At 35.9% G+C, this 22,871-nt stretch overlaps 1 protein-coding gene across 4 annotated transcripts in view; it reads left to right on the forward strand.

Annotated features, from left to right (window-relative positions):
• Positions 1–22,871, forward strand: part of MYBL1 (MYB proto-oncogene like 1) — a 51,119-nt gene that overhangs the window by 9,149 nt on the left and 19,099 nt on the right. For all 4 annotated transcript variants that reach the window (XM_004047116.5, XM_004047117.5, XM_019032954.4 and 1 more), the window contains exons 2-8: positions 1,583–1,688; positions 2,336–2,407; positions 4,944–5,036; positions 6,541–6,761; positions 8,335–8,509; positions 10,900–10,974; positions 11,546–11,650. In XM_004047116.5, the coding sequence (XP_004047164.1) occupies positions 1,583–1,688; positions 2,336–2,407; positions 4,944–5,036; positions 6,541–6,761; positions 8,335–8,509; positions 10,900–10,974; positions 11,546–11,650 (847 nt within the window). The remainder of the gene's footprint in view (positions 1–1,582; positions 1,689–2,335; positions 2,408–4,943; positions 5,037–6,540; positions 6,762–8,334; positions 8,510–10,899; positions 10,975–11,545; positions 11,651–22,871) is intronic.

Here is a 22,871-nt window from a genome sequence, read left to right on the forward strand (position 1 = left end):
ATCTATGTGTGTGTTCGTGTGGTAGTACCATTCTGTTTTATTTCTCTACAGTGTATTTTGATATTGGGTAGTGGTAATTCTCTGATTATTCTTTTTTAAAACTTTTCTTGCCATTCTTCTTGATTTTTTTTCATATGAATTGTAGATTCAGCTTGTCTAGTTCCCTCCCAAAGTCTATTGGTATTTTTATTCATTTAATTTAATTTATGAATTAGGGAGAATGGACATCTCCCTAAATTAGAGAATGGACATATCTATAATACTGTTTTCTTATCCAAGAATGTGGTCAGGAGGCTGGGCATGGTGATGCATGCCTGTAATCTCAAGCGTGGGATTTGGGAGGCTGAGGCAGGAGGATCACTTGAGCTCAGGAGTTCAAGACCAGCCTTGGGGGTGGAGCAACATGGTAAAACCCCATCTCTACAAAAAATAGAAAAAATAGGCTGGGCATGATGGTGCATGCCTGTAGTCCCAGCTACTCGGGAGACTGAGGTGGGAGGATTGCCTGAGCCTGGGAGTTTGAGGCTACAGTGAGCTGTGATTGTGCCACTGCACTCCAGCCTGGGTGACAGAGCAAGCTGAGACCCTGTCTGGAAAAAAAAAAAAAAAGTCAGAATGTTCTTCCATTTGTTCAAGACATCTGTGTCTCACAATAGTGTCTTGTCACTTACTGTACCTTTACCTTGTATGTTAAAAATATTTTTAGATGTTAAAAATTTTTTATTGTTGGTATTGTTAATTGGATCACTTCTATTGTGTCTTTTAATTGGCTGTGGTTTATATTTTACCATTACCATTTGTCAGGCCCCAATAATTTCTTGCTTGGGTTGTTGTGAAGATTACTAATTGGTTTTTCTTTTTCAGTTTCACCACACTCTTGTCATTGATTTTTCTAAAACACAAGATATCTGTCTTTTGTCTTTTGCTGTGTTAAAATTATTTAACTCTTTAGAATAAAGGTCAAATAAAGAATAAAGGTCAAATTCCTTAACATGACGTACAAGGTTATGATTTTTCCCGTAGTGGCATATCCAACCTCATGTGTTTGGTGTCAGTAAGAAGTATAGCTCCAGGCCAGGTGCAGTGGCTCACACCTGTAATCCCAGCACATTGGGAGGCTGAGGCGGGCAGATCACAAGGTCAGGAGATCGAGACCATCCTAGTTAACACGGTGAAACCCTGCCTCTACTAAAAATACAAAAAATTAGCTGGGCGTAGTGGTGGGCGCCCGTAGTCCCAGCTACTCGAGAGGCTGAGGCAGGAGAGTGGTGTGAACCTGGGAGGCGGAGCTTGCAGTGAGCCGAGATCACGCCACTGCACTCCAGCCTGGGCGACAGAGCGAGACTCCGTCTCAGAAAAAAAAAAAAAAAAAAAAAAAAATATATATATATATATATATATATATAGCTCCACCCCACCTCGTTGTCTGACTCTTAATTTTTTATACTTTGAATAATTTCATTGTGAATATGACTTGTAGTCTGTATGATTACTTCAGTCATACCTGCACACACAAGTTCAGTGTTTGAATTTACAAATTTAAATAAAATTCTTGATTTCACAAATTGTGTTTTTTTTGTAGTGAGGATGAGGATGATGACCTTCAGTATGCCGATCATGATTATGAAGTACCACAACAAAAAGGACTGAAGAAACTCTGGAACAGAGTAAAATGGACAAGGGACGAGGTAATTATCTGACAAGGTTTCATAGTTTCTTACATATATTTATTGGTTAATACTGCCATAGTTATACAGCCGGGTGTGGTGGCTCACGCCTGTAATCCCAGCCCTTTGGGAGGCGGAGATGGGCGGATCACTTGAGGTTAGGAGTTCAAGACCAGCCTGGCCAACATGATGAAACCCCATCTCTACTAAAAATACAAAAATTAGGCTGGTATGGTGGCGCATGTCTGTAATCCTAATCCTACTTGGGAGGCTGAGGCAGGAGGATCACTTGAACCTGGGAGGCAGAGGGTTGCAGTGAGCCGAGATTGCACCACTGCACTCCAGCCTGGGTGACAGAGCGAGACTCCATCTCAAAAACAAAAAAAAATGCTGCTATAGTTATGAAAGATATTTAAAAACAAAATATGAGAAAAGGTATGCATCAAATTAACTGTACGTTCTTTTTCTTCAACCAGAGACATGAATAACTGATGACATTGGAACTTACAGAAACAGTATAATAAATGGAAGAATTTGTATTATAGTGGGTGGCTTTAGTTATTCTATGGTTACCAGATATTCCTTAATAGAATTGGAGAGTTATCTATATTTAGGGGTAGAGGAAAAGGACGGGGGAAAGCTTTCTAATTTTCGTACTGTTTTAATAGGATGATAAATTAAAGAAGTTGGTTGAACAACATGGAACTGATGATTGGACTCTAATTGCTAGTCATCTTCAAGTAAGTGAAATATTAAATTATATTTCTAACATGGCTGGTTTAAGGCATTGGGTTAAATTTGCTATTTTTCAAAAATGTGTCTACATATTTTAATTTTAGGTTTCCTTCCTAAAAACATCCCTGTTTGTTTGGTCTGCCTCTAGTTGGTTGCTAATGGCTTAGAGAGTCTGGTTTAGAGTCTGGTTTTCTAGTAATGCGTTTATCCAGGGGCCTAAAAAGATTATTAACTTAAAACAAAAATGATAATAAATGTATGTGGGACCTTATAAATATTTGCTAATACACGTTAAAACATTCTGTGAGAAATATATTGAGATATTTGATAGCTAACCAAAAAATCCAGAAAAGCCCTATTAAAAAAAGCTTATCATCTGAGGCTTACCTTTTAAAATGTTGATTTTAAAAACTATTATGCCTACTGTTTACCATACTACTATTCACCTGCTGTTCGTTATATAACTTTATAATTTATGAAGTATTTTCACATGTACTCTTTTTTTTTTTGAGACGGAGTTTCGCTCTTGTTGCCCAGTCTGGAGAGCAATGGCGCGATCTCGGCTCACTGCAACCTCCGCCTCCCAGATTCAAGCGATTCTCCTGCCTCAGCCTCCTGAGTAGCTGGGATTACAGGCATGAACCACCACATCTGTCTAACTTTTTGTATTTTTTTTTTAGTAGAGACGGGGTTTCTCCATGTTGGTCAGGCTGGTCTCGAACTCCCGACCTCAGGTGATCTAACTGCCTCGGCCTCCCAGAGTGCTGGGATTACAGGCGTGAGTCACTGCGCCTGGTCCTCACATATGCTCTTATTTGTATCCTTAATACACTGTGAGTAGTGAGGGAAAATATACATATTTGAATTTAAATATTGACTACTTTGGGTTTCAGAAACCATGTTAACTATGTTTATTCTATATTGTCATATGCCTTTCAACGTAACCCAAAAATTGAGATCAAGTAATGGAAAGAGCATAAATTTTGGAGTCAGTTTGAATTATGTTCAAATGTCAGCTCCATGAGCGTGGAAAAATTAGCCTCTTTGATTGTCACCTTCCTTATCTATAATGTCTAGATAATCATACTTGTTTCTGTAGTATGGTTGTGTAGAACTAGAAATAACATAGGATGTTTGGCACAATTCTTAATATTTAGCAGGTGTTCAATAAATGGAAGCTAGGTTAGAAAAGTTATTTACATTAGCATTAACAGAAATGCTACAAGGACATACAGGAGCAACCTGATTATTTTGAAGAAAGTGTCAGCCTTAAAATGGATTAGCGTTGGTGTACAGAAGCCATAAATGAAGCTGAGTTTGAATAAAAATAATTTTAAGTACATTGGGCAAAAGAGCCATTGGTAGACAAAACATTTTTATCTGTCCCTTTATATGTCTCTAGATTTTCTGTAATCTTGCTTATGAACTAACAATTTTGTAAACTGTGAATCACTAATAAAGTGTTAGGTGTCATTATCCTTGTAATGTATAGGAGTTACCAGGTTCTGGACTGACTAAAATAAGGCTTCATTTATTATTTTTGGAGTTTGAGATGTTTCTACCCAGATACTGCGTAGGATTTCTTATTCTGGTGAATTCATTTTCTTTTTAAGTGTCAACACTTAACCAATTTAGTGAATTCATTTTCTTTTTAAGTGTCAACACTTAACCAATTTAATTGAAATGTAACATGCATCTTCTATGTAGACTATGTAATGTTTTCTTACTAACTTGGAGTCATAATTTATAACATCCTTTTGATCCTATGCAGTAGTATAGCAATGCCTTTACATTTCTTTAAAACTGTATAGTTAGGTATTGCTGAACTACGTGAATCCAGACTGATAGGCTATTTGAGTTCTTTTTCTTTTTTTTTTTTTTGAGATGAGAGTTTCGCTCTTGTTGCCTAGGTTGGAATGCAATGGTGCAATCTCAGCTCACCGCAACCTCCGCCTCCTGGGTTCAAGCAATTCTTCTGCCTCAGCCTTATGAGTAGCTGGGATTACAGGCATGCACCACCACATCCGGCTAATTTTGTATTTTTAGTAGAGACGGGCTTTCTCCATGTTGGTCAGGCTGGTCTCGAACTCCAGACCTCAGGTGATCCACCTACCTCGGCCTCCGAAAGTGTTGGGATTACAGGCATGAGCCACTGCACCTGGCACTATTTGAGTTCTTATGTCAGCTTTGTGTAGTTTTCTGTCCACTGCTTTTTATTCCTCAGTGTTAAATCCGTTTCTTTATTTCAGTTATCTGTGTTTTATCTTTGCTGCTTCTGTATTATAAGGTGTGGTGTAAAGATACACACTTTAGTTTTAAATAAATTGTTTTTATTTGTAGTCTAAGCCCTGTTGACTACTATAATTAAGAAAAAAACATAATTGGGACAGAGATATGTAACATAAATGTTACATGTTTAAAGAATGCTATTGAATACACTATTCTTGAAGTCTTTGTTCTAAGGATGTGAGACATAAATTCGGGCTGACTTGCTTTCTGGAAGACAGTTGTTTAATAATAAAATCTTCTAAATTTTTTCAGAATCGCTCTGATTTTCAGTGCCAGCATCGATGGCAGAAAGTTTTAAATCCTGAATTGATAAAGGGTCCTTGGACTAAAGAAGAAGATCAGAGGGTAATGTGTTCATATTCTTTATATTCACTATGTAGGTAGACTAGCTTTTTTCTTTTTAATGTGTTGTTTTGACATATGAAGTACATGTTTAAGTCACTTTGATTTTGTTCTCCGGAGGCTACTTGCATAAGAATTGAATGTTAAGTGTCTGGAAATGTTGTTGGGTTTTTAGAAAATTGAGTCAAACCAAGTATAACATACAGCCCTTTCTTTCTGAGAGTTTGGTTTGCAGAAGGAAAAATACTTGCTGTAAGGTTAGTTACCTTGTTTTGAGCTCAGTTTCACAACTATTAGGGTATAGTTTTTTGTCAAAAATCTAATTAACATTTTAAAACAGATTTTCATTTTATTTTTACATCTAATAACTTGATATGCACGGAAGTCGTTCTTAACTTTTTCTCTTAACCTATAATGAGTCCCAGGATTAGACAGATGTCAGAGCATCATGTTTCCAAAGGTTTTGTGATTTAAAAACCAAGGTCATTGTTTGTGCTATAAAGTTGGAGATGAATAGAAGTGTTTCTGCACTCTTTAGTTAATGCCCTTTAAGTCATAAAAGTTGCTAATGCAGTTGAGGAATTAGAGCATCCTTACTCCTGCTCAAAACAAACTTTATTTGTTATTCTTATTTTTTAAATTTTTTAAATAAGTAGAGATGGAATCTCGCTATGTTGCCCAGGCTGGTCTTGAACTCCTGGGCTCAAGCAATCTGCCCATCTTGGCCACTCAGAATCCTGGGATTAGAGGCTGAGCCATCATGCCCAGCCAGAACAAACTTTAAAGTTACTTCACCTAGACTGCTCTGATTTACTTGATGGCTACTCCTAAGTTTTAAAATGTGTGATCTTGTTTAAAAATGCATTTACCAAAGCCTGAAATTTTAGTTTTTAAAGATAGTAAATAGACACATATAGTGAAAATATCAACATATATTAAACTTAGTCTACCAGTATAAAATGTTTATGAGATGATATTTGACATAGGGCAGTGAGGTAAAGTGGGCTGGAATAACTATTCTTGCAATTTTAGGTGAAATAAAAACAACTGTAAAATGTGGAAAAAAGAATATGTAATCTGTGTCCTTTCAGTTTGAGAAAGGAAGAAATGACAACCAATAACTTGGTAGAATCTTTCTGCTTCCTAATTGTATTTTTTGTTTTTCGCTTTTGGCTGAAGCGTTTTTTTTTTTTTTTTTTTTTTTTTTTAGATGTAGGAGTAGAAAATGTACAAGTTTCAGCATGTTTACAGTTATTTCAAATTAATAGTGTGTGAAAGCAATTGAGTTTCAAGAGTCTTTAATTAGCCCCTTGGATTTTTAGATGAGTTTGGAATCAATTTTTGAAGCTGGCAAATGCTAAAGGGGTATTTATCGGTAATTTTTTTTTTTAACAAATTGTAGTTGTGGCTTGGATTTAATGCATTTATTTAAAATGGTATTCTTGAATTATGTTTTAAAATTCTTTGAAGGTAATGCTTTTTTAAACTTTGTTTTTCTGTTTCCTAGGTTATTGAATTAGTTCAGAAATATGGGCCAAAAAGATGGTCTTTAATTGCAAAACATTTAAAAGGAAGAATAGGCAAGCAGTGTAGAGAAAGATGGCATAATCATCTGAATCCTGAGGTAAAGAAATCTTCCTGGACAGAAGAGGAGGACAGGATCATCTATGAAGCACATAAGCGGTTGGGAAATCGTTGGGCAGAAATTGCCAAACTACTTCCAGGAAGGTGCTTATATAAATGTATATATATTTTTCTGTACTTAAACATGACCTTTATTACCTTACTGTTAAATACATTCGCAAGTCTCCGATGACTTTTTTTTTTAATTTGTAATTAAAATATAGACTATATTACATAAGCAACCTTTTGGGACCATTTGTACTAAATTCTGTGGTAAAGGGTATGATTACTTTTTTAATGAATTATTTTATGGCAATAATTTGTACAATAAAATGATAGATTTTAGATTATATAAACATTTAATACACTCCTAAAATCATGTTGACATATCAGTGTCAATCAAGTGAGACCCCCTTTGTATAAACTCTGTTGGAAAAGAATCTAAATCTAAGATTTCTTTCATATTGCGTTCTATGTGTAAGACCAGGGAATGATATGCTAGCTGCAGTAAACTGCTATGAAAGTGTGTTGGGGAAAATTCAATCTTAATTAATTATGGTATGATCCAAACCATGGAAGTAGTATATATATCCATGTGGCTAAAATACCAAATTTTCCTCAGAGGCAGTGATGTGCTAAGTACACTCTACATTGTACTGGTTCATATGTTTTCTAATAGCATTTAGTACAGCAGACCAACAACCTTGTGAAAATTCATAACTTAGAAGATACGCATTTGTCTTTTGTTGCTGTAATCTCTATCTGTATAGTACTTTATAGCATTAAGTGCTTTTACATGTATTCTTAATTTTTATAGACTTGGAAAGTATACAGAGCAAACATTGCTATCTTTGTTTTATAGATAAGATATTAAGGTATAGTGTTAAATTTTTTATTCAAGTTATTAAACCAGGTCTAGATGCTTTTAATGTCTTATACATCTTCTTACTTTCCATAGAACCTAGCTTAGTGCCTTAACATTTACTGAAAACCTGCTTTATGTGTGTATATTTTATGAGGGATGAAATTTGCAAGTAGCCATAGGTTGAAGATTTTCATTTTTATAAAGGGAACCTTAGATAAGAAGGGAGCCAATGAATTCTTTCTTACCATAAATATTTTGTTCTAAGAAGTGAAAAAGAATACTGGGATTCTTTAGTTTGTGATTTGCTTTTCATGATCATGTTTGTTCCTAGCTTAAGACCTTGGCCCTTGCTATACTCTTTATCTGGAATGCTCTTTTTTTCTTTCTGTTCTTGTATAGCTGGTTTGTTCTAACCAAACCAAAATTACTCCATTACCCACTTTTCTTATCCTGCTTTATTTGCATTGTAGTGAATTTTTTATTCATTTATTTGTTTTTCTATTCTTCCTTCCTTCCCACTCCCACACTTCGAAGGAGAGTGTAAGCTCCACGAGAGCAGTGACCTACTTTGCCTTATTCACTGCAATATTTCTGGTGCTTAGAACTATGCCTGACATATGCACATACAGTTTATCTTTTGAATTTCTAAAAAATACCTATCTTCCTGAGTAGAAACTCCAAAAGAAAAATTAAGAAAAAAGTATCTAATTTCATCAGTGTAAAAATTTGTTTTAAGCACTTCGTACAAGTTAACACAGTGTTGAAATCTGTGGAATCCTTTTTTCTTTTTAAATCATACCTTTCCTTTCTTAGGACTGATAATTCTATCAAAAATCATTGGAATTCTACTATGCGAAGAAAAGTGGAACAGGAGGGCTATTTACAAGATGGAATAAAATCAGAACGATCTTCATCTAAACTTCAACACAAACCTTGTGCAGCTATGGATCATATGCAAACCCAGAATCAGTTTTACATACCTGTTCAGGCACATACTTTTAATACCTTTATTATTTAAAAAATTTTCTTAAGTTGCTATATGGGAAGATGTTTGGTTTCTTAATAGGACAAATACAATGCGTATTAAGGGGTAAATAGACAAACTGAAAAAAATTGTAACTTTGATTTATAAATATTATGAGAACAAATTTATTAAAATGTATCCTTTTATATGTAATTTTTACATTAAGAAACTATGTACATTTCCTAATACTCTGATTCTTTGAATCTTCATTTATGATTCAAAGCTAATGGTCATCTGTGCTTTAACATTCTGTTGTACTTTCCATTTAAAAAATTTTGGCATAATTATGGTATTGCTTATCTCTAAGAGGTAGGTATATATAAAATGGCTTAAAAGAGAAAGTAGCAAAAAATAAGTAATTGTTTTGGGGGTGTGGTAATTAATTGGACTTTGCTGGCATTCAACTTTGCTCTTCCCCCTAATAACTAATCACTTGGGTAATTTTAGTCTTTGTTTAGATGATTCATTAAAGTAGGTATTACACGAGCTCAAAATGGGGCAAGCTCTATGTTGTCCCTTACAGTGCATTTTTCTACTTGGAAGAAATTAGTGTAGGAGTCTTCATGAGATTTGTTTTACATTTCCCTGTCTACCTGTTTTGCCATTTTTCACAATGAGCAATTCTTGGTTCTTGTCACATAAATTGTAAAGATTAAGTCAGGACTTAGTAGTTGTCTACCAAAAGTTAAAATTGGGCAAGATATTAAAAATCTGTGCTTACTATGCCTCAGATTTGATTTTTGACATTTTGTGGACATTGTTAAGTTTTTTAAGCATCATTTTAAAAGAACCACTTAGAGTAATGACATTTTCATTAACAATAGGAAAACATGTGAAGACAGTATAATTATCTGCTGATACTCAATACCTTAAGGTTTTTATTATGTTTCTTCACATTTTTCTTTAGAGTCTAGATTTCAGCAGCATAAACTGAAACATTCTGCTTCTGTCTTAGAAAGGTTATCATTTAAATTTATTTTTTTAACTCGTAGAAAGATAATACATGGGGCCAACAGAGTATTTAACAGTCTTAATCTAAATATGTTGGAAAGATGAGGATATTTCTTATACTGTAAGAATTGTTTCCCTTTTAATTTAGATATATTCATTATTCAATTAATTTAAACTAATAAAATAATTTTATTATATGTGTGACTTGATAAAAGAATAGATGGGTTTAAAATACTGTCACAGATTTTCATGAAAAGTTTGGGAAAGATACGTTTCTAATTCATTAGAGTTACCAAGTTGAGCGATAAGTGGTACTAATCGAGTATTCTAAAAGTTAAGTTCTATGTTAGAAGTTATACATAATGATTCTGCATTATATAGTGATTTAGGTAGACCATTACGGAAAGCAGACAATTTCATATTTATAGTTTTTGATTTTAAGGCTTTTTTTTTTTTTTCTTTTTGAGACAGAATCTCTTTCTGTTACCAGGCTGGAATGCAGTGGTGCGCACACAGCTCACTGCAGCCTCAACCTTCTGGGCTCGTGTGATCCTCCTGCTTCGGCCTGCTGAGTAGCTGGGACTACAGGTGTGCTCCACTACACCTGGCTAATTTTTTTATTTTTTTAAAGACAGGGTCTTGCCATGTTGCCCAGGCTGGTCTTGGACTCCTGGGCTCAAGCGACCATACCCCCTCAGCCTCCCAAAGTGCTGGAATTACAGGGGTGGGCCACTGTACCCGGCCCCGATTTTAAGGCTTTTAAAAACACCTCCTCTCATATTTCTTTCCACTACTGCTTACTAAATTTATATGTATCTTGAAAATTCTTATTACAGATGTTTTAGAAAAGAAGCAGAATGATACTTAGCCTATCATCAGTATATCTATTAAAAGTATGTGAGTGATTCTGATTGTTTTTCTAAGACAAGTAATAGAAGAAGACTTTGGCATGGGGTGGTGATAAAAGTAGGAGATATGAACATTGAAAAACTTGCTTCAGGTCTCTGTCCTTGTGAGTGCTTCATTCATGTGGACACATAGGAACACAATTACTTTGTTTTCTTTAGGAGATAGAGCAACCCTTCTAATAGTAGATGTTTAAATATATTTGGTGAATGTCAGATTTAATAAACTGGCTGATAAATCTAGGCTAAGTAATTCTCATATTTCATCTGAAAAAAAGTCTTTTCTAAGTGTTACGACTTTTAATCATAGATTCTAGGAGTGGAGCTGTAGTTATTTAATAGATAAGAAAGTATTATAGGTATAACATTTCAAAATTAATACAGGTACTTTCTAAGTTTTTTATGTTGATACTGTGTCAAAAGGTTTTGTCATTTGCTTCAGAGTTTAAACATTTATAGCATTATATGTATGATAATAATGCATTAATTACTTTTTAGATCCCTGGATATCAGTATGTGTCACCTGAAGGCAATTGTATAGAACATATTCAGCCTACTTCTGCCTTTATTCAGGTAACTTTTATTTATAATGAAAACCAAAGGAAATGTGTTCAGTCACATTTTTAAAAGCCTAATAGTATCTATTTCCTCATCTATTAAACTAGTATAAAAATAATACGATCTGTCCTACTTGGAGTACTCTAACTGTAAAGAAGAAAGTGTGTGAGTTTGAAGAAATATAAACTGTACAAATATGATTGATGATACCAGTATGGTAGTCCTTTCATTCTTTCAAGGTAAAGCATTCAAGTTGGGAATGGACATATTTTTGCTAAATTGTATAGAATGTATGTATTAAGATTTAAAAATATAAAATATTTCAGACATACATTTCAGCTGATAGAGATGATGCAACATTTTTTAAGTCATTAAAATTTTCCCAAATCTGTTAGGTTGAAAATATTTACCAGCACCTCTTTAGATACCAGAGGGATTGTGATAATGAGTAGTTAGTATTTAGTAGCATTAAGCTTTATTAGAAAAAATATATTTCATGTTGCATAGAAGAAAATAAAAATGAGAATACTAATAATAAAGCAATTATGTAAGCAGCCTGTTTTCTCTTTTATTTAACTCATTTTAGCAACCCTTCATTGATGAAGATCCTGATAAGGAAAAGAAAATAAAGGAACTTGAGATGCTTCTTATGTCAGCTGAGAATGAAGTTAGAAGAAAGCGAATTCCATCAGTAAGAAATAAGCTTGTTATTTGTATTGTTAGAATCTTTCATATATGCTTTTTGTCATTTTTATCAGCTAGAAAGCATACTCAGTATGACTGCAGATTTTAATATGGAGTAAAAATAGTTTTGTTTTTTTTTTAATTTGCAACTTTGAGGTTGCCTATTTTTTTCTTTTTCTTTTTGAGACAGGGTCTTGCTCTGTCACCCAAGCAGAAATGCAGTGGTGTAATCACTGGTCACTGAAGCCTTGACCTCCTGGGCTCAAATGATGCCCCACCTCAGCCTCTCAAGTAGCTGGGACTACAGGTGCCTGCCACCATGCCTGACAATTTTTTTTTTATTTTTGTAGAGATGGGGTTTCACCGTGTTGCTCAGGCTGGTCTCAAACTCCTGGGCTCAAGTGATTCTCCTGCCTTGGCCTCCCAAAGTGCTGGGATTATAGGTGTGAGCCGCTGTGCCCGGCCCAAGGTTGCCTGATTTTGATATGCATTTCTTTGAGCATAATTTACAATGTTCTGTATTAGGATACTTCTTGAGTCATAAATGCAAAGCAGATGTAAAGTAAAATCTTATATATGTGTGTGTATATATATATATATACACACACATATATATTTGTGAAAATTATGTGTGTTTAGATTAGGCTTTGGCTTTATTTTAGACATTCCATGTAATGATGGGTTTAATTCTTTTTAAAATAAAGAATTGAATAGATGTAGAGGGATTTATGAGCTCCAAAATTATTTTTATTCTCTTTGAAAATTTTTTCCTATTTACTAGATTTAGAATATGAGTTCAGTAAATTTAAAAAAGTAATAACACTAAAAATATATGGAAAAAGGAACATTTAGATTTTATGCTCTCTAAACAATTCTTCTAAAAGAAGAAATTTTATATAGATGTTGGGTGTTGGTTACCACATGTGAAAACTATTGTGTAAGATTTGGCTGATGAGACTAACTAGGAGTGTTAAATTAGGATCAAAGGTAATCATTCTAGTAGAATTAAGCAGGTTATGCTAGATTGGTTAAAAGAAAGACACAAGTTTATATTTAAATGACTTTTCTTAGGTTTTTAAATTAAAAAAAATTTTTTTTTTTTGAGACAGAGTCTTGCTCTGTTGCCCAGGCTGGAGTGCAGTGGCGTGATCTTGGCTCACTGCAAGCTCCGCCTCCCGGGTTCACGCCATTCTCCTGCCTCAGCCTCTGAGTAGCTGGGACTGCAGGCGCCTGCCACCACGCCCAGCTAATTTTTTATATTTTTAGTAGAGACTAGGTTTCACCGTGTTAGCCAGGATGATCTCGATCTCCTGACCTCGTGATCCTCCTGCCTTGGCCTCCCAAAGTGCTGGGATTAGGGCGTGAGCCACCGCACCCAGCCAAATTAAAATTTTTAAATTGGGAAATAATTGTACATATTCGTGGGGTACACAGTGATGTTTCTGTACATGTAATGTATACTGACCAGATCATGGTAATTAGCATATCCATCATCTCAATTTAGTTATAATTTCTCTGTCTTGGGAACATTGAATATCCCTGCTTCTAACTATTTGAAACTATTTAATATTGTTAACTGTAGTCATCCTACAGTGATATAGAACACTAGAACTTGTTCCTTCTATCTAGCTGTGATTTTGTATTCTTTAACATATATTTCCCTGTCCCTCCCTTCATCCTACCCTTCCTTTAAATAACATTTTTAAAAATTTAAAATAATGCCTTGAGCCTTATTATTTTTATTAGTATTATTATTATTTTTTTTTGAGACAGAGTCTCACTCTCTCACTCAAGCGGGAGTGCAGTGGTGCAATCTTGGCTCTACAAAATTTTTTTTTTTTTTTTTTTTAATTAGCTAAGTGTGGTGGTGCACACCTGTGGTCCTAACTACCCAGAAGGCTCCTGGGTTCAAGTGATTCTCCTGCCTCAGCCTCCTGAGTAGCTGGGATTACAGGCATGTACCAACATGCCCGGCTAATTTTTAAAATTGTGTTAGTAGAGATGGCATTTCACCATATTCCCCAGGCTAGTCTTGAACACCTAACCTCAAGTGATTTGTCCACCTTGGCCTCCCAAAGTACTGGGATTACAGACATGAGCCACCATTCCTTGCCCCTTTTTACATTTAGAAAAGGGTTTGTTTGTTTATTTTTTGTTTGGGACTGAATGAGAGGACAGAATATTGAGAGTGACTGGGAACTCAGGCAAAATTACTAAGAAGATAACCTGAGATCTTGAAATAGTATTATGAGGCAACTGGTGATGTCTTTATACTACTTAAGAGGATATTAATAAAAATGATATTTATTGACTATAATAGGCAAGATATATACCATAAGAAAAGCAATTTCTGTTTTTTGTTTTTTGGGGGTTTTTTGAGTCAGGGTCTTGGTCTGTTGCCTAGGCTGGAGTGCAGTGGTACGATCATGGCTCACTGCAGCCTCAGCCTCTTAGGTTTAAGCAGTCCTCCCACCTCAGCTTCCTGGGTAGCTAAGACCACAGGTGTGTGCCACCACACTTGGCTAATAAAAAAAAATACTTTTTGTAGAGACAAGATTTCCCTATGTTGCAGTTTCTGTTTTGAAACTGCAAAAACCATGAGCAACTAGGAAGACCTGACATATACTTACCTTAAAGTTAATTTGTTTTGTTAAGAAGCTACAAATAGACTGGGCTTGGTGGCTCATGCCTGTAATCTCAGGACTTTGAGAGGCTGAGGTGGGAGGGTCACTTAAGCCCAGGAGTTTGAGACCAGCCTTGGCAACATAGTGAGACCCCATCTCTACAAAAAATTTAAAAAGAAATAGATAGGCATGGTGGCACATGCCTGTGGTTCCAGCTACTCAGGAGGCTGAGGCAGAAGGATCACTTGAGCCTGGGAGGTCGAGGCTGCAGTCAGCAGTTATCACACCCCTGCACTCCAACCTGGGCAACAGAGCAAGACCCCATCTTAAAAATAAATAAATAAATTAGCCAGGCATGGTGGCACGTGCCTGTAGTCCCAGCTACTCAAAAGGCTGAGGGGGGAGGATTGTTTAAGCTCAGGGGTTTGAGGCTGCAGTGAGCTATGATCATACCACTGCACTTCAGCCTGGGTGACAGAGCAAGAACCTGTCTCAAAAAAAAAAAAAAGCCACAAAGAATTATGGTTAGAGAATCAGCATTTGTAGATGATTATATCATGTTTAAACCATTTTGGGTTTTTAATAGAATCTTACCCTTTTTTAATTTAACAGGAAAAATATAACTAAAAGAATGAATATTTTTCATTAAAAAGGAAGAAAGTTATTTTCTTTTTAGAACTCACTATCTAAAATCTGTTCTCATAAAGATTTGGTTGAATAAGTATATATTCTGAAATCTAGAGGGAAGTTGCTGCAGCCAGTAGAATAGACTCCATACCCATATGAAGCATTTTTTAAATTTATTTTTGTGTTGGAGTCTTACACTGTCGCCCGGCTGGAGTGCAGTGGTGTGATCTCGGCTCACTGCAACCTCCAACTCCCTGGTTCAAGCGATTCTCCTGCCTCAGCCTCCTGAGTAGCTGAGATTACAGGCATGTGCCACCACACCCAGCTAATTTTTGTGTTATTAGTAGAAACGGGGTTTCATCATGTTGGCCAGGATGGTCTTGATTTCCTGACCTCGTGATCCACCTGCCTTGGCCTCCCAAAGTGTTGGGATTACAGGCATGAGCCACCGTGCCCTCCCTAAAGTTTTTTTTTCTAAACAGTTATGTGACAATATTGACTGCCATTTTACTGAGTATCCATTGAGCTCTGCTGTTGTGAATGTTTTATATGTATGCTTGGTAATCCTGATGTTAACTCTGTTAAGTGGGTAGAATTTCATTAGAGAGTTCACATTTAGGGCTGAATGTAGTGACTCACGCCTGTAATCCCAACACTTTGGGAGGCTGAGGCAGGCAGATCACTTGAGGCCAGGAGTTCGAGACCAGCCTAGGCAACATGGAGAAACCCTGTCTCTGCAAAAAATACAAAAACTAACCAGGTGTGATGGTGCGCTCCTGTAGTCCCAGCTACTCGGGAAGGTGAGGTGGGAGGATCACTTGAGCCTGGGAGGCGGAGTTTGCAGTGAGCTGAGATCGGGCCAGTGCATTCCAGCCTGGACGACAGAGCGAGACCCTGTCTCAAAAAAAAAAAAAAAAAAAAAGAGATTCACATTTAGGTCTGTCTGATTGTAACCTATGGTTTTTTCACTGGGCCCAGTTATCGCCCTGTTTGTGTGTTGGATCTTTTTCTCACCTGCATACCAACTGAAAGGTATGTGGTTTGGAGGGAACCACGTGTTCCCTCCAGCATGAGAGGAAAACCATGCTGTCTCCTGAAAGTGATTGTCAAGTCAGAAGGTGGCTATGCTAATGAAATGGAAAATAATGAAATGAAATAAGATTAGTTTAATTTCTTTTATTTATAAAACACATCGAATTTGCTTTGCAACAGTGTTTTATTACCTTATTTAGGTTGAAATGTAACATTTTGTTGTGAATCCCTAGAACATGCTGAAAATTTTTACTTTTAGTAGTAATAGTTACCATTATTCAGTGCTTCCTATAGACTTCCAGTGTGCTGTCTACCATTTGGCAGTTACTAGCCACATTTAATTTTAAACAAAACTTAAAATTCAGTTCATTAGTTGCACTAGCCACATATCAGTTGCTTATATGGCTAGTGGCTCCCATATTGAGCAGCTGGAAATATAGAACATTTTCATCATCTCAGAAAGTTTGGAGTTCCCTCCAAACCACATACCTTTCAGTTGGTATGCAGGTGAGAAAAAGATCCAACACACAAAGAGGGTGATAACTGGGCCCCATGAAAAATGCTACACACTTTACATGTTGTTTCTCATTCATAACTCTTCAAGGCCTCTTTTCTTATTTTTTAATTATAAAACACTAGAAAGCTAGGCTTGCAAGATAAGTAAATTGCCTAGTGTACATTTCTAAAGAGATAAAGAAAAATGACATAGTCTCTGACTTCAGGTTTTACTCTGCAGTGGGAACCTACACAAGAAACAGGATAGTATATGATAAAATAAGGCACAAGGGTTTTTTTTTGCTTTTATTATTATTTTTAATTGACACAATAATTGTACATATTTTCTGGGTGTACAGTGTACTATTTTGATACATGTATGCAATGTGTCTTGGTCAAGTCTTGGTAATTAGCATATCCATCACCTCAAACATTTATCATTTCTTTGTGTTGGGAACATTTAAATCCTGCTTTTATAGCTATTTGAAAATATACAACAAGTTGCTGTTAATTATAGTTACCCTATAGTGCTATAGAACACTGGAACTTACTCCTCCTCTCTAGTTGTACTTATATATCCATTAACCAACCTTTGGCTACTCTCCCTTCTCCGCTTCCCTTCCTTGGCTCCCCTTCTTCTCCTCTAGTAGCCACTATTCTTCTCTATACTTCTATGAGATCTACTTTTTTAGCTTCCACATGTAAGTGAGAACCTACAGTGTTTATCTTTCTCTGCCTGGCTTATTTCATTTAACATAATGTCCTCCAACTTCATTTGTGTTGCCACAAATGATGGAATTTCATGTTATTTTTATGGCTAAATAGTATTATGTGGTTATGTGTCTATGTATGTGTGTATGTATAAATATACAGACACAGCGCATTTTCTTGCTTTATTCATCTGTTGATAGGCAATTAGGTTGATTCCATATCTGTGAATAGTGCTGTAATAAACATGGAAGTACATATATGATTTTCTTTCCTTTGGATACATACCCAGTAGTGGGATTACTGGATCATATCATAGTCTATTTTTAGTTTTTTGAAGAGCCTCCATAGTGTTTTTGATAATGGCTGTACTAATTTACATTCCTTCCAACAGTAGAGTTCCCCTTTCTCCACATCTTTGCCAGCATCTGTTATTTTTTGTCTTTTTGATAATAGTCATTCTGACAAGGGTGAGATGATATCTCATCGTGGTTTTGATTTGCATTTCCCTGATGACTAGTGATATTGAGCATTTTTTAATATACCCATTGTCCATTTGTATGTTTTCTTTTGAGAAATATTGGTTCAGCTCATTTGCCTATTTTAAGTCAGATTATTGGCTGGGTGCCTTGTCTCATGCTTGTAATTCCAACACTTTGAGAGGCTAAGGTGGGTAGATTGCTTGAGCTCATGAGTTCGAGACCAGCCTGGGCAACATGGTGAAACCCCATCTTTACAAAAAATACAAAACTTAGCCAGGCGTGGTGGTGAGCACCTGTAGTCCCAGCTACTCAGAATGCTGAGGTGGGAGGATGGCTCGAGCCTGGGAGGTGGAGGGTGCAGTGAGCTGGGATGGCACCATTGCAGTGTAGCCTGGGCAACAGAGCCGGACCTTATCTCAAAACAAACAAACAAACAAACAAAAAAAACCCAAAAACCAAAAAACAAAACCCAAACCAGATTATTATTAGTATTTTTTGTTGTTGAGTTTTTTCTCTAGTCTAGATATTAATCCTTTGTTGGTTAATAGTTTGCAAATATTTTCTCCCATCCTGTACATCATTTCTGTCTTCATTCTGTTGATTGCCTCCTTTGCTGTGCAGAAGCTTTTTAGTTTAATATAATCCCATTTGTCTATTTTTGCTTTTACTGCCTGTGTTTTTGAGGTCTTCCCCATAAAATTTTTGCCCAAACAATGTCCTAAAACATTTCTCCTATGTTTTCTTTCTTTTTTTGAGACAACGCTTCATTCTTGTCACCCAGGCTGGAGTGCAGTGGCAGTGGCGCAATCTCGGCTCACTGCAACCTCCGCCTTTTGGAGGTTCTCCTGCCTCAGCCTCCCGAGTAGCTGGGATTACAGGCGCCTGCCACCACGCCCAGCTAATTTTTTGGTATTTTTAGGAGAGACGAGGTTTCACCATGTTGGCCAGGCTGGTCTCGAACTCCTGACCTCAAGTGATCTGCCTGCCTCGGCCTCCCAAAGTGCTGGGATTACAGGCATGAGGCCACTGTGCCCAGCCTTTATGTTTTCTTCTAGTAGTTTTATATTTTGGGTGTTAAATTTAAGTCTTTCATCCATTTTGAATTGATTTTCTTCTTTCACAAAAAAGGAGGTTTTTTTAATATGGTGAGAGATAGGGAGCTAGTTTCATTTTTCTGCATATGGATATCCAGTTTTCTCAGCATTATTTATTGAAGAGACTCTCTCTTCTTCCATCAGTGTTCTTGGTGCCTTTGTTGAGAGTCTGTAAATGCGTGGATTTATTTCTGGGTTATGTATTCTGTTCCAGTACCATGCTGTTTTGGTTACTACAGCTCTATATAGAATATTTGGAAGCGTGTTAGTGTGATGCCTCCAGCTTGGTTTTTTTTTTTGTTTGTTTGTTTGTTTTTTTGCTCAGGATTACTTTAGCTATTTGTAGTTTTTTAAATGAATTTTAGCATTGTTTTTGCTACTTTTGGGGAGAATGTCATTGGTATTTTCATAAAGATTGCACTGAACCGTAGATTACTTTTGGTAATATGGTCATTTTCACAATATTAATTCTTCTAATTCTTGAACATGGGAGATCTTTGTATTTTTTCATGTCCTCTTCAATTTTTTTTATCAGTGTTTTGTAGTTTTTCTTGTAGAAATCTTTTACCTTCTTGCTTTAATTTATCCTATGTATTTTATTTTTTTGTAGCTATTGTAAATGGCATTGCTTTCTTGATTTCTTTTTGTGCTAGTTTGTTGTTGGTGTATAGAAACACTACTGATTTATTTTATTTTATTTTTTAATTTTAGAGATGGGGGTCTCACTATCTTGCCCAGGCTGGTCTTGAACTCCTGACCTCAAGTGATCCTCCTGCCTTGTCCTCCCAAAGTGCTGATATTACAGGCGTGAGCCACTGTGCCCAGCCAAAGCACGACTGATTTTTTGTGTGTTGATGTTTTGTCCTGCAACATTACCCCATTTGTTTGTCAGTTCTAAGAGTTTTTTTAGAGGAGCTTTATATAGGGTTATAGGGTTTTCTATATATAAGTTCATGTTGTCTGCAAACGGGGACAGTTTGACTTCCTTTTTTCCATTTTGGATGCCTTTTCTTTTTCTCTTGCTTAATTGTTTTGGCTAGGACTTCCAGTACTGTGTTGAATAGAAGTGGTGAAAATGGACATCCTTGTCTCATTTGAGATCTTAGAGAAAAAGCTTTCAACTTTTCCTTGTTCAGTATGGTGTTGGCTGTGGTTTTGTCATATATGGCCTTTATTGTGTGTTTTTTCTATAGTTAACTTGTTGAGAGTTTTTATTGTGAAGGGATGTTGAATTTTATCAAATGATTTTTCATGTCTATTGAGATAATCTTTATTCTATTGATATTTGATTTTATTTATTGATTTATGTATGTTGAATCATCCTTACATCCCTGGGATAAATTCCATTTGATCTTGGTGAATGTCTTTTTGCATCTATGTTCATCAGGGATATTGGCTTACAGTTTTCTTTATTTGGTTTTGGTATCAGGGTAATGTTGACCTTGTAGAATGAGTTTGGAAAAATTCCTTACTCTTCAGTTTTCTGAGAGAATTGGAAAAGAATTGATAGTTCTTCTTTATATGTTTGGTAGAATTCTGCAATGAAGCCATTGGGTCCTGGGCTTTACTTTTATAGGAGATGTTTTATTGCAGATTCAGTCTTGCTACTTGTAATTGGTCTGTTCAGGATTTCTGTTTCTTCTTGGTTCAATCTTGATAGGTTATATCTATCCAGAAGTTTATCCATTTCTGGTAAGTTTTCTAATTGGATACACAGTTATTCATGATAACCTCTAATGATCCTTTGTATTCCTGTGGTATTAGTTGTAATGTCTCCTTTTTTGTTTCTGATTTTATTTATTTGGGTCTTTTTTTTTTCTTGGTTAGTCTGGCCAGCAGTTTGTCAATTTTGTTTATTTCTTTAAAAAGCCAACTTCTCATTTCATTGATTATTTGTATTTGTTTGTCTCAGTTTTGTTTATTTCTGCTTTGATTTTTATTATTTATTTTCCTCTGCTGGCTTTGGGTTTGGTTTGTTCATATTTTTCTAGCTACATTGTTTATTTGAAATGTTTCTACTTTTTTGGTATAGGTATTTATTTCTATAAACTTCCCTTTTGATACTGCTTTTGCTGTATCCCATAGGTGTTGGTATGTTTGTTTCTACTTTTCATTTGTTTCCAGAAATGTTTTGGTTTCCTTCTTAATTTCTTCATTGACCTATTGGTTGTTCAGGAGCATGTTGTTTAATTTCCGTTTACGATTTCAAAAGTTCCTTTTGTTATTGATTTCTAGTTTTATTTCATTGTGGTCAAAAAAGGTATTTGATATGTCTTTAATTCTGTTAAATTTGTTCAGACTTATTTTGTGGCCTAATACGTGGTCTGTCCTGGAGAATGTGCTGATGAAAAGAATGTATATTCTGCAGATATTGGATGAAATATTCTGTAGATGTCTGTTAGGCTCATTCAGTATAAATGTGCAATTTAAAGCCAATGTTTGTTTCTTTGTTGATTTTTCGTCTAGATGATCTTTCATTGCTGAGAATGGGGTGTTGAAGTCTCCAACTATTTTTTATTGGAATCTATTACTCCTTTTAGATCAAATAGTATTTGCTTGATGTAGCTGGGTGCTCTGATATTGGTGCATATATATTTACAATTATATTCTTTTGCTGAATTGATCCCTTTATCATTATATATTGACCTTTTTTGTCTTTTTTTGTAGGGTTTTTTTTTTTTTTGAGGCAGGGTTTCACTCCGTCCCCCCAGGCTGAAATACAGTGCTGTGATCTTGGCTCACTGTAACCTCGACCTTCCAGGCTAAGGGGATGCTTTCACCTCAGCCTCCCAAGTAGCGGGGACCACAGGCATGTGCTGCCATGTCCAGCTAATTTTTTTTTTTTTTTTTTTGTAGAGATGGAGTTTTGCCATGTTGCCGAGGCTGGTTTCAAACTCCTGAGCCCACCTTGGCCTCCCAAAGTGCTGTGGTTGCAGGCATGTGCTACCATGCCCAGCTTCTTTTTATAGTTTTTAATTTAAATTATGCTTTATCTGATATGAGTATAGCCATTCCTGCTTGCTTTTAGTTTCTGTTTGCATAGAATATCTTTTTCCATCCTTTTACATTCAGTCCGTATGTGTCTTTACAGGTGACATGAGTTTTTGTAGGCAGCATATAGTTGGGTCATGTGTTTTTAATCCATTCAGCTAGTCTATGTCTTTTAAGTGTGGAGTTAATCTGTTTACATTCAGGGTTATTACTGATATGTGAAGACTTACTCTTTTCATTTTGTTAATTATTTTCTGGTTTTGTGTATTCTTTGTTCCTTTCTTCCTCTCTTAATGTTTATTATTGCAGTTTGGTAGTTTTCTGTAGTACAGTGGTTTGATTATTTTATCTTTCTCCTTTGTGTACCTGCTCTACTAGTGAATTTTATACTTTTACATATTTTCATAATAGTGTCTGTTATCTTTTTGCTTTCAGATATAGGACTTTTTTGAGCACTTCTTGTAAGGCTGATCTAGTGGTGATGAATTCCCACCATTTAAAAAGAAAAAGTCTGGGAAAGACTTTATTTCTCCCTCATTTCTGAAGGATAGCTTTGCTGGGTATTTTTGGCAGGCATTTTTCTTTTTTCAGTGCTTCTCAAATATATCATTTCATTCTCTTCTGGCCTGTAAGATTTTTTCAGATAAATCTGCTGTTATCTAATAAGGATTTCCTTATATGGGATGTAATACTTTTACTTTGCAGTTTTTATTTTTAATTTTCTTTTGATAAGGGTCTCACTCTGTCAGCCAGGCTGGAGTGTGGTGGTGTGATCACAGTTTGCTGCAGCCTTGACTTCCTGGGTTCAAGTGATGCCCTCACCTCAGCCTCTCGAGTTCTGGGACTACAGGCGCGTGGTACCATGCCCAGCTAATTTTTGTATTTTTTGTAGAGATGGGGTTTCGTTATGTTGGCCAAACTGTTCTCAAACTCCTGGGCTCAAGCAATCTGCCTGCCTTGACCTCCCAAAGTGCTGGGACTATGTGCATGAGCCACCGTACCTGTTCTCTCTTGTTATTTTTAGAATTCTGTCTTTGAATTTTGACAATTTGTAAGTCACAAAGTTTATGGTAACATACAGGAGAGGTGCTTGATTTAGATTGTTGTCATCAGGGAAGGGTTCCTAGAAGAAGTCCTAATTGAACTCAGCCTTGAAGGACAATGATTGTATATTA

Source organism: Gorilla gorilla, chromosome 7, assembly GCF_029281585.2.
Source record: "Gorilla gorilla gorilla isolate KB3781 chromosome 7, NHGRI_mGorGor1-v2.1_pri, whole genome shotgun sequence".
Lineage (NCBI taxonomy): Eukaryota > Metazoa > Chordata > Mammalia > Primates > Hominidae > Gorilla > Gorilla gorilla.